This window comes from Vombatus ursinus, unplaced genomic scaffold (genome assembly GCF_900497805.2).
Source record: "Vombatus ursinus unplaced genomic scaffold, bare-nosed wombat genome assembly UNPS02009173.1, whole genome shotgun sequence".
Lineage (NCBI taxonomy): Eukaryota > Metazoa > Chordata > Mammalia > Diprotodontia > Vombatidae > Vombatus > Vombatus ursinus.
The window spans coordinates 11170454-11188992 of record NW_020948951.1 but is presented as its reverse complement, the minus strand read 5'-3'; the positions used below and the strand labels follow the sequence as shown (position 1 = coordinate 11188992).

The window sequence follows — 18539 nt, the reverse complement described above, 5'->3', positions numbered from 1 at the left end:
TTTTGTTAACCTGAATAACTGGAAACAGAATAGGTGCCTTTCGATTGGTAGATGACTGAACAAATTGTGGTATATTAATACCCTGGAATTCTAGTGCCATGAGAAATGAGGAATGTGACAGATTCAAAGAAATATGGAAAGATTTATATCAACTGATAGGAGTGAATTGACTGGAACAGGAGATGATTGTTCCATGATGACCAGAGTTAATACAGAGTTAATAACCAGAGTTAATAATAATATAGAGGGAAAATGCTAAAAGGTCTCATGACTTAAAGCAGCAGAGATCTAGTGTGACTTCAGCAAATCTGATGATGAAGCATGCCATCTACCTTGACAAATTCAAGTGTGGACACAAGTGAGGTGCAGAACCAGACCACTATCATAAATATTCAAATATATTGGTTCATTTTTTTCTTTTATACAGAACAAATATCTTATGAGAGATGGTTTCTATTTGGAAGGTGGATTTTTAGGCAGTGATAGATATGAGGGAAAATCATCAATAAAGCATTTTAAAAGTTTCACAATGGGGAAGGTGGTGCAGAAAGGGTTAAAAATAGAGTAAATTTCTTACTATCTGTATAAGCATAAATTTTTGGACTTGCACAGAGCAGGAAAAAATTCAAGTGAACTGACCACTTGTTCTTAGCTAAGATCAAATAAGATGACATTCTGCCTTTTTGTTTCAGCTCTTTCATTTTGTAAACAAGTGTCCTTTTTGCTATCTATTTAGTTTCACATTTTCCACATTTTTATGCTTTTTGTTGGTGATTTCACTGTCTAAAATGGCCCCTAAGAGTTCGTGCTGAAGTGCTATCTAGTGTTCCTAGAAATAAGAAAGCTGTGATATGCCTTATGGATAAAATACATGTGTTAGATAAGTTTCATTTAAGGGTGAGTTAGAGTGCTGTTGGCTGTGAGCTTAATGTTAATGAATCAACAGTATAGTACACCCCAAAAAAGAAAAAGGAAATCCATCAGTCTACATCTGAGGATATGTGTGCTAAAGTAAATACTGTGACCAGAGGCTTGCAGGAACCTTACCCTTTATTTCCCCTAGGAGTTCAGTATTCTTTCATTCAGTGTTCACAATGACTTCGGAATATAACTAATGATGATTATGAGAATTGGCTGTATGTACACTCCCCCCCGCCCCCCCCCCAAAACAAAACAAAACAAAACAAAACAACCAAAATCTTTATCTGATAAGAAGTTTGTAGTTCATTGTATATTCCCCTTCCTTGTTATTCATGTCCAGAGATGTTTGTAGTTATTGATGATTACATTTTAAAAGAAAAAAAATTAAAGGAAAATTAATGACTATATGCTTGAATTTGCACTTGAATTAAGCACTTGAATTTATCAAGGTAGATGGCATGCTTCATCATCAGATTTGCTGAAGTCACACTAGATCTCTGCTACTTTAAGTCATGAGACCTTTTAGTTGTTTCCCTCTATATTAACTCTGGTCATCATGGAAGAGTCATCTCCTGTTCTAGTCAATTCACTCCTATCAATTGATATAAATCTTTCCATATTTCTATGATAGCACTAAGGACTGGGACCTTCTGGAAAAGGTATCACTTCAGAACTTTGAAAGAAACAAGGAATTTTAAAATGAGGGGGGAAATTCCAAACATGAGAGAGTGTATGGCATGGGGAGAGGGGATGGAGAATTGTAGATGAGGAATAGCAAAAAAGGTCAGTTTGGCTAGACTGTAGGAAGAGAAGTAATATAAAGATTGAAAAGGTAGGTTGGGGCTTTCAGCGCCAAACAGGAGCTTATGTTTGGATCTAGAGATAATAGGAAAGTGTTGGAATTTTTTGTGGGGGGTTTTTTTTGAGGGGGAAGGAGCCTCACAAAATTGCTTTTGACTGCTGTACAGAGGATAAATTGGAGAGAGAAAAGATTTAAGACAATACTGTGAAGAAGCTCTTACCATAGTCCAGTTGAGAGATGATGAGGCTTGAAGTAGGATGCTGGCTCTATGACTAGCGAAGAGAATAGATGGTGAGGAGGGGAGGGGAATAGAGGTAGAATATGACAAGATTTAGCAATCAGTTGAAGATATGTGGTGAGGAGGAATAAAGAGTTAAGGATAACATGAAGGATGTGAATCTAGGGCAATTGGAAGATGGTGGACCTCTACCAAAATAGCAGATTTTGGAAGATGGATTTATGTTGGTAGAAAGATAAAGATTTTGGTGTGGTGGGTTTTTTTTGATATGTTGAATTTGAGATGCATGGAGATATCAAGGTTTAACTATCCAGTTCAGGGAACAGAGATGAAGACACAAGCAATTATCAAGTGCTTATTTTGTGCCAGGCACTAGGCTAAATATAAATATTCTGTCCTTGACTAACTTCCCCTGTAGAAGTATTGAATTTTAGACCATTAGATCCTATTTGTACTCTTTTCTATGATATCCCAAAATCTAGGGTACATGTCAGATTACTTATCACAAATTCTAAGATGGAATTATCAGTTATTCTGTCCCCAAGGTTCCCATTATTTCCTTCCTAGCAACGACGTCATTGTTGGTCAGAATCTGATCTAAGATAATAGTTCTCCTTCCTTCGTTTTTTGAAGGATTAAATTATCATTACGGCAAAGTAAGAAATAGTATCTACTTTGCTTTTGGCATGGAGTTCCAGCAGATGTCTTGATAATTGAAATACCCTGTCACAACTGTAACATGCCTCCATGCCAGTTTTGTAATCTGTTTCCTGAACTCCTTTTTCTTTTTTCTGTCTGGGTGGCCTTTAGAATGCTCTAACAGTAACATTTGTTTCTGCATCCATTAATCTTCACCCCAGTGTCTTTTCTCATGCTTCCCTACTCTTGTTTCTGGATTTACTGAAATGAACCCTTTAGTATATAGTGCTATTCGTGATTCCCCTCCCCCTTCCCACCTCCATTCTTGCCCCCCCTTTCCTATCCAGTTCATTTGAAATTTGGTGTGTCCTTTGAAAGCCAAATTCATTCCTGAGTCTCATCCCATCAAATTTTAGCAGTGAAATTAAATTCAGCTCTTTGCAGTATGCTTTATTTCACCTTGTTTGTTATAGCTGTGTACAGTATAAGACTATGGATTTTATTTCCACTTTTTTTCTTCTTTATTTCTTACATGTCAGTTCACCTTTTTCCTCCTTTTCAGTCTAAAGTCCTTTTAATTAGATTTGTAAGGCTTTTCAGTAAGGTGGACTGTTCTTCCACACCACAAATCCTATCTTTCCAATGTTTTAAACCTTGGTCCAGAAATCCAAATCCAATTTTCAGATACTGTCTTAAACATTTCTTCACTTACCATCATCCTGTTATTGAAACTATAGCTATTATGGAACAGCAATGATCTACATAACAATTCTGAATTCTGACTTTTAATTCACATCTTCTTTGGGTGGTGGGGGTGGGGCGGGAGGAGACCAAAACTTACTATTTTAACATTGCTATCTATACTTTATACATGGGTGTTTACTTTTATGTCCAACTCTTTGCTACCACAGAAAGTACTGCTAATTACAAATGTTTTGCAGAATAGTTGTACCAGTTCACAATTTTACTAAAATGCCTGTCTTTCCATATCCCCTCTCAGCACCAACTGTTTGTATTTTTGTTATCCTTGCCAATTAGATAAGTATGAGGTGAAACCTTAGGATTATTTTGATTTGCATTTCTCTTATTGTTAGTGATTTTTGGAGCGTTCTGTCACATGGCTGTTACTAGATTGTGCTACTTTTGCTGATTATTCATATCCTTTGATCACTTCTATTGGGGGAATGTCTTTTGATTTTATATTTCTGTTTATTGTCTATGTATATCTTCAATGCCAGACCACTTTAATCAAAGTCCACCAGAGGGTTAAGTATGGGTAGAAAGAAAAACCAGTTTTCATATTAATAAAATTAGGGAACTGAACTTGTTGATCTCTAAACCATGTTTGAGTACCTTCCTGAAGCACTCAAATTCTCTCAGCAAGTAAAAGTGGCAAAGCTTCCAGGGGTGGGGAACCTGTGGCCTTTTGACTGAGTCCAAGTTTTGCAGAACAAATCCTTTTATTGAGGGGATTTGTTCTGTGAAGTTTGGATTCAGTTAAAGTACAGTACTTGAGGACCTAGAGGGCCTCATGTGGCCTCCAGACCGCAGATTCCCCACCCCGTGTGAGCCTTAGACAGAACTCAGTTTTTCTAATTCCTTGTCTTCAGTATTCTGTGGCCATTCCTTCTGTTAGTCTCTGCCAGATTCTAGAAAGCATTCTAAGTAAATTAGTCTAGAACTCTAGTACTTCATGTGTTCAAAGGTAGAAGAGTACTGACATTAGACACATTCTCTAGCTTCCCTTTTCTTACCAAATTAGAAATAAAGCCTTTAAATAAAGACTTTAATAAAAGAAATAAAGACTTTAATAATTGTCTATTTTTTTTATTACCTATTTTTATTACCTATCCAGCCTTTCCTATTGCTACCCAACAGGTAGAATAAGCTTTAATCAAGCAGAGTTTCTCACTGTCCTACAAATACTTGCTCCTTGCATCTCCTTACTTGAAATCCTTGTCCCTTTTATCTCCACATCTCTCTCTCTCTGTAACCACACTCTCTCTGTGGTCTTTTTTTTTTTTTTTTTTTTGAATTCGTACTTTCATAAAAAAATGACTTCAACTTTCTACCACTTCTCTAGTCTCTAATAATAAGTATAGTCAAGCAAACAAATTAACACATTGGTCATTGATATCTGAGAAGGGCAGCTAGGTGGTACAGTGGATAGAGTGACCTTGGTGTCAGGAAGACCTGAATTCAAATCCAGCCTTAGATACTTACTAGCTGTGACCCTGGGCAATTCACTTAACCCTGTTTGCCTCAGTTTACTCATCTGTAAAATGATCTAGAGAAGGAAATGACAAACTAAGTCCAATATCATTTCCAAGAAAACCCCAAATGAGTTCTTGAAGAGTCAGATACAACTGAAGGACAACATGTCTGACAATGAGATTATAACTGTATGTGCCATTCCTCTTCTGAGAAGAGGACTCTTATAAGTCCTTTCAGCTATTCCTGAATTCCTATAGCTCTCAAGTCTGTACTATACATTTTAACTAATTCTATACTGTTTTACAGTCCCCACTCTCATTTTGTAACCTTATCTAAAATATAAGCACAGAACCATTCATAATTTTTATATCTCTTATTGCCTAGTAGGAAATTCAGTAACTAGTTGTTGATTGTGCCACTAGAAAAATTTAGGCAGAGATTTCCTTGTTCATGACAGATAATTTCTCCTTGACTTGTAAATAAGGTACAACCTAGTCACTTATCAAGCTTTTTTCAAAAAATATCTGCTATATGCCAGGTGCAGTGCCAGTTTCTGGGCATAAAATGTCGTGAACAAAATAGTACCTGCCCTCTGCCAGGGAAAACATTCACACATATATAAGAGAAAACATGTACACACACATATGTACAAATTAATGCAAAATAATAAAAATAATTACTTGGTAACATAATAGCCACTTTTAAGGTTGACAGTGCACTTCATGTATATTATTTCATAGCCTCAGTAGAAACCTGTGAGTGTCTTATATTCATTTTATAGATAAGGAAACTAAAGTTGAAGTGACCTATACATAGTTACACACAAAGCTAACAAATACTGGAGATGAAATTCAAACTTAGGCTTCTCTTTGAGTTCAGGAGCCATGCTCTCTTCACTCTACTTGACTGCTGATTTGGAGTGGTGTATGTGTTTTCCTCCAGAGACATGGGTAATCATGAAATATCTTTAGGATTAACTTAACAAAATGATTGTGGAAAGCTGGCATTACATAATGCCATTATTTTCAAAGTATAGTCAGTAAAGATCTAAAATACCTGCAAGTGACCTGTATGTTGGTCAGAAAAACAGGGTTATCATCTGTGTATTCTCCATTCTTGAATGTGCTGAAATGTACTGAAAATTAAACATTTAAAAATTATCCCCACAATTTCTCCCATCCAAGCTATTTCTTCCTCCCCTCTTTTCCCTAGGGACTTGAGCATAGGCCACTCACAATGGCCATCTATAGACTAGGAAGTATAACCAAAGAAATCTGTACTTTATGTTGCATTGACATTTAGACCTCTTTTTATTCATCAGGATTATTATAAAATTATTAAAACACCTATGGACATGGGAACAATCAAGAAGCGCCTGGAGAATAACTACTACTGGAACGCTCACGAATGTATCCAGGACTTTAACACGATGTTTACAAATTGTTACATCTACAATAAGGTAGGATCTCTATGGCTATTTTCTGACGGGGGATCTCTGGGTTCATTGTTACTTCATTTCATCCTGTAGACAGGTTTGTTCCTTGGGTTTCTTTGTGGGTTCATTTTATTAAATCAGGAGACAAGATTACTAAGATCTCACTGGTGATTTTTCAAATAGTCCTCCTTAGGACAATAGGCAGAAAGATATTTAGTATTTAAAATGCATTTTAATGTGACTTCTTTGGTTTTGGGAATCCTCAAGGGTAAGGTTTTATTTGATGATTTGGTGATGTTTTAATTACAGTCTATTTATGTTCTCATGCCCTTTTAATTCTGATTTTGCCTCATGCCCTTACTGTTAGGCTGATGCTAAGAATAATATTGGTAAAACTTTGAAATGATAGAATCTAAGATTTAGAGCTGGAAGGAAACTTAGAGATTCCCTAGTTCAAGTTCTTCATTTAACAAGTTAATAAAATAAGGCTCAGAAAAGTGAAGTGACTTGCCCAAGGTCACACAGGCTTGTAAATAGCAAGGAGAGGATTGGAACCTAGACCCTCTCTCTCCCTATCTAGTGTTCTTGGCAATTCATTTCATTCAGATAATGTAATATATCAAGAATTGCTTTTTAACATGTTTTCTTCCTAATGACTGCCTTAACAGAAAAGAGCACAAGCTGAGAAAGCAGGTTTAGTGGAGCAGGATTTCTAGCACTCTGTGAGATGAATTTTTCCTACAGATTCCTACAGTTCCTGCAGAATTGACAATTTTTTAATAATTTACTTCATTCAGTGTAGTCTGTCTATAAAGCAGGAACCTCAGTTCCTTGCTGCCAGAGAAATGAACTTGTCCATATAAATTTCATTTCACTGCAGGGTTTAGTGGGGAAAACTCCTGCACTCTGCTTTTGGTAGTCTCCCTTCCAAGAAGAGATGGGGAGGTGCGTTTGTTTGATCTACTATATTTGACAATGGTCACTACTGAAAATCTTTCTCTACACTGGTAAATAGTTCCCTCCCCCCTCCCCCTCGGTTATTATTTTAAAACTTTGTGAGAAGAGTCATAAAGTAAGCGCCTCTTAGCTTTTTCAGAACTACTTGTACAGACCTGAAGTCATGTGATTGCAAAAGAATCACCAGATTGAGAACCATAGACTTTTGTATCTGTGCAAAGATAGTAAATGTATATCAAGAAACATTACTATTTTGCACTTACTGCTGAAGCTAAAATAGATGTTAAAGCTCATCTAGTCCAATCCCTTTTTATACAGATGAGGAACCTGAGGCTTCTAAAAAAGGAAGTAATTTTCCCAAGGTTCTACAGCTAGGAAGTGTTAAATGGCAGAACTTGAACCCAGATCTTGAAGCTCCAAGTTCATAGTTCACTTATACCAAGCTAGAAGCATCTTCTCATCTAGAACCACTCTTCAGAGTCACAGTTAAAGAAAAGGCACAAACATGAACTGCAATAATAGGCTGATGACCTTAGTAAGGACCCTAACCAGGAAAATTAAGAAAAGGAAAAGAGTCTTGTAACTTGGAGTTCCTATTTGAAAAATGTTATTGCACAATGTTTAGAAAAGGAGCAGTGTAGGGTGCTGGATCTTGGGGCTGTACACATTGGAGTGCTGGGTACGGAGCTGTCACTTGGTTTGCTATGGTGTGGACAGTGCTGCCTGACTCACTCACCATATGTGTCTCGTTAATCCAGCCAGGAGATGACATAGTCTTAATGGCAGAAGCTCTAGAGAAGCTCTTCTTGCAGAAAATCTCTGAATTGCCCCCAGAAGAAACTGAAATCGTAATAGTCCAGGCAAAAGGAAGAGGACGTGGGAGGAAAGAAGCAGGTAGAGTAACTGGTGCTGACCACCTCAGACACTCCCTTCTTTGCTCCAGGAGCAACCCCACATTACACATTTAACAGTCTTTCCAATAATGCCCCTTGTTCTATGTGGGAAACTGGAAAGTCTAGTGCTTTTGGCAACCTGTGACCCATTTCAGTCATAAAAATTTGAAAAATAGCCCATCTGTTTCCTCTTTATCTTCTTTATTTTTTTTTCTTTCTTTCTTTTTACTGTTATACTTTACACAGAATTAAATTAGAGGGTAGGAGGGATTCTTTGAGGGAGTTCTGAAGTATTATTATCAATGCCAAAAACTTGAAGGAAATTCATTACCCAAAAATAAATATATAATTGTTGCCCTTGAGATCTTCTGTTGTTTTAAACCAGTGGGACAGAGCAATGATTGTCGTGCTGTCATTGCACCTACAAATGTCGTTCACAGAATCTATTAGTGTTAAGTTAAAAGAGATTGACTAAATTTGTGGCACTTTCCACCATTAGCATTTAATCTACTTATCAATCCTTGGTTGGTATTATGCTGTTTTTGACAAAAGCAGACAGACTGATAGAATCTCCTAAAACCAGATAATGAGATGCAGATCAAAATAAGATTTGAACTCCCTCATTTTTTAGGCTTAGGTTTATGTTTATTTGTTTTAATTTGGAAATGTGAATGCACTTATATTTGTTAAGCTTGTTCACTATTTGCTTAGGTCCTCCATGTTGGCTTACCTCAAAACTCAAAAATTCACCTGAGGGAAATTTTAAGAGCATTTTAAATTGTTAGTTGCAGTTCTTGATTGTATGTGAAAGTTGTTTTTAAAATTGTTGCTTTTCTATATCTACTAGCAGCCTCAACCAATAAAAAATAACATTTTTGACATTTTAAATCCAAGGCAGATTGAAAAGTATTTTATTTAACAATCAGATGTTTTATCACTTTTAAATTCAACTCTGTTCCTTTTTCAAATATTTGGATGGAACTGCATTAGAATGAACTGTCTGGTAGAGGTGCAACTAGAACATCAAAAAGCAACTAACAGGAATGACAAAAACAGCATCTTTTGCATTCTTTGTTGACTTTTTATACATGTGTGCATACATTTGATTCTATACCCTACAATTCTAAAACTAGGGCAGGGAAGCATTCCATAAATTTCCCAGAGTTTTAGAATTGGCTTTCTCTCCCTAGAATAACTGGTGGAGAGGTTTGGGTTTTTTTTCCCCTCCATAACTTTCCCCAGATAAAGCTCTTAATTAAAACTTTTAGGGAAATAAAGGAGACAGCATTACCTTTAAAAGTTTTGAATGCAACAAACTTAATTAAGCAATTATTGTGTAGAAAGTACTGGAAATAACAAAAGACAAATGGCCCTTACCATCAAGGATCTTACTTCTGCCTACCAGGGAACACAAGTTTAAGTATAAATTGGCAAATAGACAAATCTGGTTAGTATTCTCTGGCTCCTAATTAAGTTTTAATAACGAAAACTATGCAATTAATTGCCAGAGGAAACTCCATTCTTAATAGGGTTCTTTTGTTGTAACTGTCAGACTAAGCTGAAATGAACTTTGAATTTACCCATACAGTTTACAGGAATACGGTTCTGCTAGGCAGAATTGGGAGTGTAAAACTCCCAGGCTTACCCAAGATCAGCATTGAAGAGGAACAGAAAACATTAAAGTATAGAAAAGCCTTGAAAAAGGGAAGGTTGTAAAAAACATCCTCAGTAAAATGAGCAACTACCTTCAATCACCAGTTTTTCTTTACTACTACCCCCTTAGAATATCTAATTTCCTTCAAAGTATAGCTCAGGTGTTACCACCTATATGATGCCTTTGCTGATCCACACAGCTGCTTGAACAGGTCTTCATCCCTCCCTCCAAACCCCTGCCTCACCACCACCCCCCAAAAAAAACCAACCTTGTATTTTTATTTGTGTGTGTGTGTGTTGTCTCCCCATTAGAATGTTAAGTCTTTGAAATCAAGAATTGTTTGATTTTGTCTTTATACTCTCTGTGACTAGCGCAGTGCCTAACATATAGTAAGCACTTAATAAATGGCTGTTGATTTCATTCCCAAAATATTCTTTCTGCCACAGATTTTAGAGAAGCACAGGGTTACAAAATTGTGACTTTAACTCTGCAGCAATTCCAGCAAAAGCTACTGACTCTTTTTCACTTGGGACCTTTTCCTCATACTACTTAATCAGGAGTGCTTTTCAAAGTGCCAACTTTATGTCAAAGTATGAAAGATATTTCTTTATATACAAACCAGACATTCTTGGGCATAATGTATGCTCTGCTCTTGAAGTCTAAACCTCATGAAAGGATAATTCTATGAAACAACCATAGGGAAGATTCTTAAGATCATTGGGAAGTGGTGAATGTCCTTGAAGATCAGTCACAGACTTGTTCAAGAACTTTTGTAAAATCATGTATGGTGCATTTTGCTGCTATTTTGATGAAAGCTAGAGATTTAAGGCTGCATTTCAGTGATTTTTGTATAGTAACATCTTGTTGAGTACTGCTTATGTTTAGTATATTGTTTGTTTATCTTTTTTTCCACATCTACAACCCAAAATTATCTGTCCTGTCAATTACATGTGACCATTCTTTTCTTTTATCTTTGACAGTGACATCAAAACCTGGAGCCTCAGTGGTACCAAACACAACTCAAGCATCAACCCCACCCCAAACACCGACCCCTCAGCAGAATCTTCCGCCTATACAGACGACTCATTCCTTTCCTGCTGTAACCCCTGATCTTATCATCCAAACTCCAGGAATGACAGTGGTGCCTGCCCAAACTCTTCAAACTCCAGCACCCCCACCTCCTCCCCCACCACCTCCACCACCCCAGGCTCCTCAGCCCATTCAGACACACCCACCCATCATTGCAACTGCCCCACAGCCTGTGAAGGTGAGTGTGACTTCAGTTACTGGAAAGTAAAATTAGGAAATTTAGAGATTGTGCTCTTACCATATCAGAGCCCCATCTTGAAGTTTACAATGACAAATTTAGTGTTCGCGCTATCAAAGTTTTATAATTCCAAAATTTTATAGGTGGTATCTAAATCTAGTAGAGAGACCTGGTCTGCTATAAATTCCAAAGAATTCATAAACTTTCGTTTTTTGAGAGTTGTACTTTTAAAAAACTTTCAAATGAAAGTTTATAAGATAGCTGAAATCAATGCTTTGTTTATAAGTTACTTAAGTATATTGGGGATTTAACTGATTTTATGCCCCATATACTAAGTCTCATATCTTAATATTGAAAGAACCATGCCCAGAGATGCAGCACGCCAAATAGTTCTATTGTCAAATGGCTAGGTACCCAGCTATCTAGACGTCTCTTTTATTAGTAAATTGCCATCTTTTCTCCTGTGACCCCTGTATTTTCCGTAGTTGTCAGGGTCTGGGTTCATGCATATCAAGGATATTTTATTATAGTAGAAAAGAGAAATGGAAAAGCATCTAGGAGGCAGAGGGGTTTTTAACTTAAGGATAAGATTAACTCAATTTCTAACGTTATCATTTGTGTACAGACAAAAAAGGGGGTGAAGAGGAAAGCAGATACTACCACACCTACCACCAATGACCCCATTCACGAATCACCTTCACTGCCCACGGAACCCAAATCTACAAAGCTGGGCCCCCGTCGGGAAAGTAGCCGCCCAGTAAAGCCTCCAAAGAAGGATGTCCCAGATTCCCAGCAGCATGCAGTAGAGAAGAGTAATAAAGTGTCAGAGCAATTAAAATATTGCACTGGCATCATCAAGGAGATGTTTGCCAAGAAACATGCAGCCTATGCTTGGCCTTTCTATAAACCTGTGGACGTGGAAGCCTTAGGCCTGCACGATTATTGTGATATCATTAAGCACCCAATGGATCTGAGCACAATCAAAGTGAGTAATTGTTTTGGGTTGCTGAGATATGTAGACTATTTGAGTGGGGAGAACTAGAACTTGGAACTAGGGCATTTCAGAATTAATGTTTTTTACCTGTTGAGGAATTCTTTCTTAGTAGAGCTGCAATTACATAAATAATGTTGATCTATTACTTAAAGGAATGCTTATCTGTGGCCGACTTCTGCTACTAACTGTTACTTAACCATTTTGTTCTCGGGAGCCCTCCCAGATTGGCCTAATTCGATAATGTGGCAATAATGTTCACCCTTGACATTTTCTAGTCTCTGGATAGTTAAAGTTGATGAAATTTTCTGTCTTGACATTTGTAGGTTGTTTGGCCCAGTTTCATTTATATTTTACTGTTATAACTGCCAGCTCCCCCTGCTGGGTAATTGAGATAGCAGATCTCTATGACAAAAGAAATTGCCCCTATTTTGCTGATTTGTCAGTTAATATTTTGGTCAGGTTTTTCTTCTCTTTTTTGAACACTGGACATTGAGAAAGGTGCAATTTTTTACTGTCATCTCTTGGTGAGATGAATTGACTTTGGTAGGCTTCAGATATGTCACAGATAGTTCACATTTCTTTAATGCTTATAAGATATGTAAAGAGCTTTCTTCAAAAAAAGCCCTATAAGTTGGCCTTGCACATTTGTTGCCATGTCCATTTTACAGGTAAGGAAAGTGAGATGTTTTAATTTGCCCTGGCTCACACAAGTTGTCAGTGTCAGAGCCACAATTCAAACTCAAGCCCCTTGCAACTCCACGTCTAGTGTTCTTTCCACTGTGTTAACCTCTTCAAAGTATATTTCCTTTCCATATACTGTGGCTCATTTTACTTTGCCCATGCTCCTAAATCCTTGCTGGTTTGGCAGTAAACAGCATTGTTTCCATTTTATTGGTGGCAAACCAGGCACACCAAGATAAAGGGACTTGCCTATAGTGGGATACCTATGCAACAGCCAACCCAGGGCTCAGAACTTGTCCTTGTGGGCTGCTCTCCATTCACCCATAGTTCAGAAGGTAGTTAACCAAAAGCTTTGCTGTGCTGGGCAGCTCAGAACAGTGTTTCAAAGCAAATGTATGGCAGATTATTGCCAATCTAGTTTTCTTCTTCAGTTGATGCTGCCTTTTACTATTGCAAATGCAGACTACTAATATCAAGTATCAGGATAACCTAATAGGCATTCTGCATGGGTACATTAAATATGTACTAGAAATTGGCATATTCCCTCAAAGCCATCCTTCTCAATAGGCCTTAGCAGCATGTGCATGTGTTTGTCTGTCTGTCTATGTGTATTTGCCTGCTATTAATTTTTAACATTTTTCCTTCTAGTCTAAACTGGAGACCCGGGAGTACAGAGATGCTCAGGAATTTGCTGCAGATGTTCGATTGATGTTTTCCAATTGTTACAAATATAACCCTCCTGACCATGAAGTAGTAGCCATGGCGCGTAAACTACAGGTGAGGATTTTAATTGTCACATTAATGATTTTCACTGTTTAGTTTAAATAAATAGCTAAATAACTTGGAAGCTGAATTTTAATTGCTCTATCCATAATCAAGAAGACTTCTTGTGAGTTTGAGTGATATTTCTTTTTTGCCATATTGCTTTAGAATAGAGAGAATGAGAGGCAGCATGATGTAGTGGGAAAGACTGAATTTGGAGTCTGAGGACGTGGGTTCAAACCTGAGCTCAGCTGCTTAACAGTTGTGTGATCTTGAACAGAACACTTCACCTTTCTGGGCCCCAGTTTCTTTATCTTTTAAGTGTGGGAGTTGTGCTCAATGGACTCTGTGGTCCTTTCTTTAAAATCATGACCCTATGAAATGGAAGAACTAGTGAAGAGCAATATGTGCTGAAATTTAACAGAAAACTGGTAAAGACTTGATCTCGCCTTGCATTTAATGGGGTTAGGGGTGGGGGTGGGAATTGAAGTATAATTGTTAGTTAATATCAGGCTCTTTGAACCAGAATTGAATCATCCCTTCATATTGGGTCTTTATAGAATGATTAAAAAATTTTAAAAAGACAAAGTAGAGTGATAACACCCATATTTTAAGTCTGGATATCTTCTGGCTAATGGCTCCCCTGCTCATGTTCAATTCAGGAAAATATCTAGAAGAGGGGCCTGCTGGAGCACCTAAATATTTGAAACGTTTAAGACTAAGCACTATTAGTCCACAATCAGTGCAGTATTTCCTTTAGACACATAAATTTTCCATAGTACCAAAAAAGTAGAACCATTTTTAAAGTCCTCAAATGAATTCAGGTTGATTTGCCACCTAGGTGCACTCAGCCTTCTGGTTAGTGTTGAACTTCTCAGCATTTAGTTAAATTTGTTCTCCAATGACAGATACTTCGTCTACTCCAGTGGTGTCATATTCAAAGAGAAATGGGCCACCAAATTGTACGTAAGAATCAGGTCCAATATATTAATATTATCTATGTTCTATTATTTTGTTTTGTTTTTTTGTTAATATTTACCAGTTAACATTTTTAACTGGTTCGGCCACAGTCTGAGAGTGTTCTGGGTTACAGTGTATGTTTGGCACCTGTAGTCTTTTTTATTGCTGGGTCCTTCATAGAATCCTTTGTACCTTAATAGAGTCAGCCAAAGCCTAGATTGATTTAGACTTTGTTACTTTGTGCCATCATAAAGCATTTTATATTACATACATACACAATTCTCCATTTTATGTAAATTCACATTACAAAACTTCAACGTTATGTAAAGAATTCTGAAAGAAATCTGCATTCCCAAAAAAAGCCTATGTTAATTTTATTAATAGTATAGTACTGTGCTCTCTTTCTGCTCCTGCACTTTAACTCAGTTTCTTCTCACTTCTCCTCCCTGCCCCCTCCCCCCAAAAAAAAGAAAGAAAGAAAGGGAAAGAAGAAAAGCTTGACTTGAGATTTCTGGCACCAGGAAAAGAGACCTTTGCCCTATTCCACCCAGTTTGCCCATGTGTCCAGCCGTCACATGTCACCAGTCCTTTCTTGTCTCTGTCCGTGTCTGGGCCCAGCCCCCACATGTTCCTCTTTCTGCTCTCATTTCTTTGTTCCTAACCCCCATATGTCCTTGAATCATGTGCCAACTCCATCCCTCCATGGGCCCAAGTGAGAACGTGTGTGTGTGTGTGTGTGTGTGTCTGTCTGTCTGTCTGTCTGTCTGTCTGTCTGTCTGTCTTTAGCGGAGGATCATTTATACTCAGTGTTTTCAATTACTGAGAATGAATAATTAGCTCCTACTTGTCATTCAAAATCCCACTGTATTATAGCGTTTCATTCCTTTCTCATTTGTTATACTTCTATTAAAAAAAGTAATTTAATTTCTTTTTATTGTTAAAACAGTGAATTTCGGTCTCTTTTCAGCATGGTTGGGTAAGTCCATGGTCATGCGCTCTTTTCAGTGATACCAGTTCTTGGCTATAGCCTACCCATACCTAAACCTACAACTTTCCTACTTAATTATATCAACACAGAGAGATAGTGTGGTATAATTGAAAGAATATTTGGATTATCAGTTCTGCTTCTAAGGCTAAGGTGCTGTCCAGGTGGTCTTCTAAGGTCCCTTCCAATTCTAATCATATAAAACAGAACTTTATCTCAATGGAAGTTGACATAAAGAAGGTAAGACTTTGAGGCTGCTTTTTACAGGTAGAATTCCTGTGACTTGCATATTTTTTTCTCAGATTTTAGTACTTTTTACATTGATCGCTTATATTCTTCCTCTGCTTATTCTTTAAAGGAAAAACAGTGACATACTCTGGACATTTCAAATCCTTAGAGTCCAAGGTAACTCTAATAACTTTCCTTAAGGCAGTAGCTCTTTTTAGATCACCTAGTTCAAACACTCATTTTACAGTTGAGGAAGGCCCAGAGAGGTTAAGAGATTTGCTCGTAACAGCCAGGGTTTAAACCCAGGTCTTCTGACTTAAAATCACTACGCTTCATTAAATCCTGCTGCCTTTCACAGACTGATGGAAAAAATATTACAGAACTGGGTAGCCACCTGATTCATGAAACCCCTTCCTAACAATGCACTGAGTACCCAGGACCAGTGGGAGAAAGGCTTTAGGTTTTTGCCCCCACCCTTCCAGCTTGCTGTGGGAACCTTCTACCATCTGGGTAGTAGTATGAACATTTTCCCAGCTACTCCTGGCCCCACCCCTCTCCTAGAAGCCTGAGGTTACATATGAAGCCTCTCTGGGCATGTAAGGGAAGCAAGAAAAGGATTTAGACAGTGTTGGGTTTCCTTTCTTTCATGCCTTTCCAGTTGCACTGATTTTGCTACCAATCTTGTTTTTATTACCTTTGATTTAAGTTTTGTTTAAACTAGGTATATTCAAGAATTATACTTGAAAATGTTAAATAATTTTAGCATTGCTTCATCCCTTCACCCCACAGTTTGGAAAACTGCTGTAAGGATCGTGTGTCTTATCACTCTTCCTTATTTGTCCAACTTTCTCTATACAAACCAGAACCTAGCTTTTATTTTCTTAGAGAGACCAGTGTCATCCATCCTGTCCCCTACCTCTTCCTTTAAAAAAGTCATCAGGGGACTTAGTCACTTTTTTGTTTTCTTTTTCCTAGGAGTAAAGAATTGCCCTTCCCTTTTACTTTTTCTTAAATCTACATAAAGTAGCTTTTTAATTAACAGAGTTCTTGGCTGATTTTTCTTAGCAACAATTGCAAATGACTTATTTTAAACCTACAGTACTTCCAGTTTTAGTTCAGTTTTTATTAGCTCTTCTTTTATCGAAACAGATTTTTTTTTTCTTCTGACCTTTCAAATAATATTCCACAACTTGCCCCTTCTCTTTTCAGATGAGTTACCTTAAGGCCTTAAAGATCAGTTTACATGTGAGTGGTCATGTAGCTACCAAGGCAGTTCTGGAACCCATATTTTCTGATTTCCTGGCCTTTTACCCTCTCTCATGGCATTATGTCATTGCACATTGCCTTAGTCCAGTCTCATCCTTGAATGAGGAGAGGGATAAATTTTGTTCTGTATTTCAAAGTATCATTTCCCTATATAAAGAAAATTTTAATAACAAAACAGAAATGATTTGTTTCCTATTTCGGTGACATTTACTGGATTACTTGCGGTTAAGTGAGATTCTTCATGTTATGGCACATTGGCTTTGCACTGACTGTCTCTCAAACCTGGAACCTACTTCCTTACCTCTGCTTCTTGTAATCCCTAATTTCTCTCAGAACTAATAAGTAACAAAAATTGTTTTATTTGATCTATCAAGTCTTGGACTTTTATTAAGGAGATTTCTGAAAAAGGGCCTATGATAACATTAATCAAGTCTCATGTTTAAGCAGTTTGCTGCTTAAAAACTATCTTCTAAGAATTTGAATTTACCTGACAGTTTATATTAGGAAGTTATTTCTTCACTTTAAGAGGTTATGTGCTTTCATTAAACACAGCAGTGTTTTTTTCCTGGAGTCCAGCAGAGGTCTTCATAAAGATCAGCAAAAGGCCACTAGTTATGAGCTAATTTGTGACTGATTTTTGGTTGCTCTTCCAGTGGGTTATCAGGGCCGAAACATAGAAAGTATTTTCACTCTTTTGTCTTTACTCTGCTTCTGTGCCCAAACTTTTTTTCTTTAGAGACTGTACCATAAGTAAAGACTTTTAGCACTATCAGTTACTCATAAGGGGAAGTTGAGCGGACTTTCAAGAACTGTATGACTTTTATTAAAGATCTTTGAAGGAATGAATTAAATTAATTAGAATATGTTAAATGCTTACAAATATTTCATTTGACCCACACAACAACCTTGTTATTACCCCCATTTTACAGTTGAGGAAACTGAGGTAAACAGGTTAAGTGACTTGCCCAAGATTACACAACTAGTAAGTGATTAGACATGCTGATCACTAAAGTCTAAGAATTCCTCAATTTCTTTAATCATTGTTGCAGTTCCAGGATCATGTGTTATACTGTATAAAAGCTATGGTGGTAGAGAAGCCAGCTTTTGAGCAATGATGTGTCCCCACAAAGAATTTTCTAAGAGCTGCTTTATATATTTTGTTTAGATAGATACAGAGAATCTGAGGTACGGTGCATACAAGTGAATCTTATCAGTCCTTTTAACTCTTTGGGTCTAAGTTCCAGAGCTAGAGTTTACTCTTTAACTTTTCCCCAAATTATGAGAGTAAATCATTGTGTGTATTTTTGTGTATGTGTGTGTATATGTATGTGTGCATATACATGCCCATATATAGAAAGCACTTTCCTCACAACCCTGTGAAATTTGAAGCGGCCAAAATTTTGGGTAGTGTTTTTGTTTGTGTTCAAAACTCTTCACAGATGCCATCTTCTATAAGAAGCCTTTCCTAATCTTCTTCAGATACTAATGCCATCTTCACTAAAAAGTTTAACTTGTTATTTGCCTGGCATTGCACTAAGCACTGGGAATAAAAGTACCAGAAGAGATAGTCCCCGCTCTCAACAAGCTTAATATTATTGTTGTTGTTATTATTTGAATATTCATGTCCAAAGTCAAATTCGGAA

The 18539-nt window shown here is 37.1% G+C and overlaps 1 protein-coding gene across 2 annotated transcripts in view; it reads left to right on the top strand.

Annotated features, from left to right (window-relative positions):
- Positions 1-18539, top strand: part of BRD4 (bromodomain containing 4) — a 153908-nt gene that overhangs the window by 76623 nt on the left and 58746 nt on the right. For both annotated transcript variants that reach the window (XM_027850934.1, XM_027850933.1), the window contains exons 3-7: positions 6136-6273; positions 7965-8100; positions 10734-11020; positions 11646-12005; positions 13344-13472. In XM_027850934.1, coding sequence (XP_027706735.1) covers positions 6136-6273; positions 7965-8100; positions 10734-11020; positions 11646-12005; positions 13344-13472 — 1050 coding nt within the window. The remainder of the gene's footprint in view (positions 1-6135; positions 6274-7964; positions 8101-10733; positions 11021-11645; positions 12006-13343; positions 13473-18539) is intronic.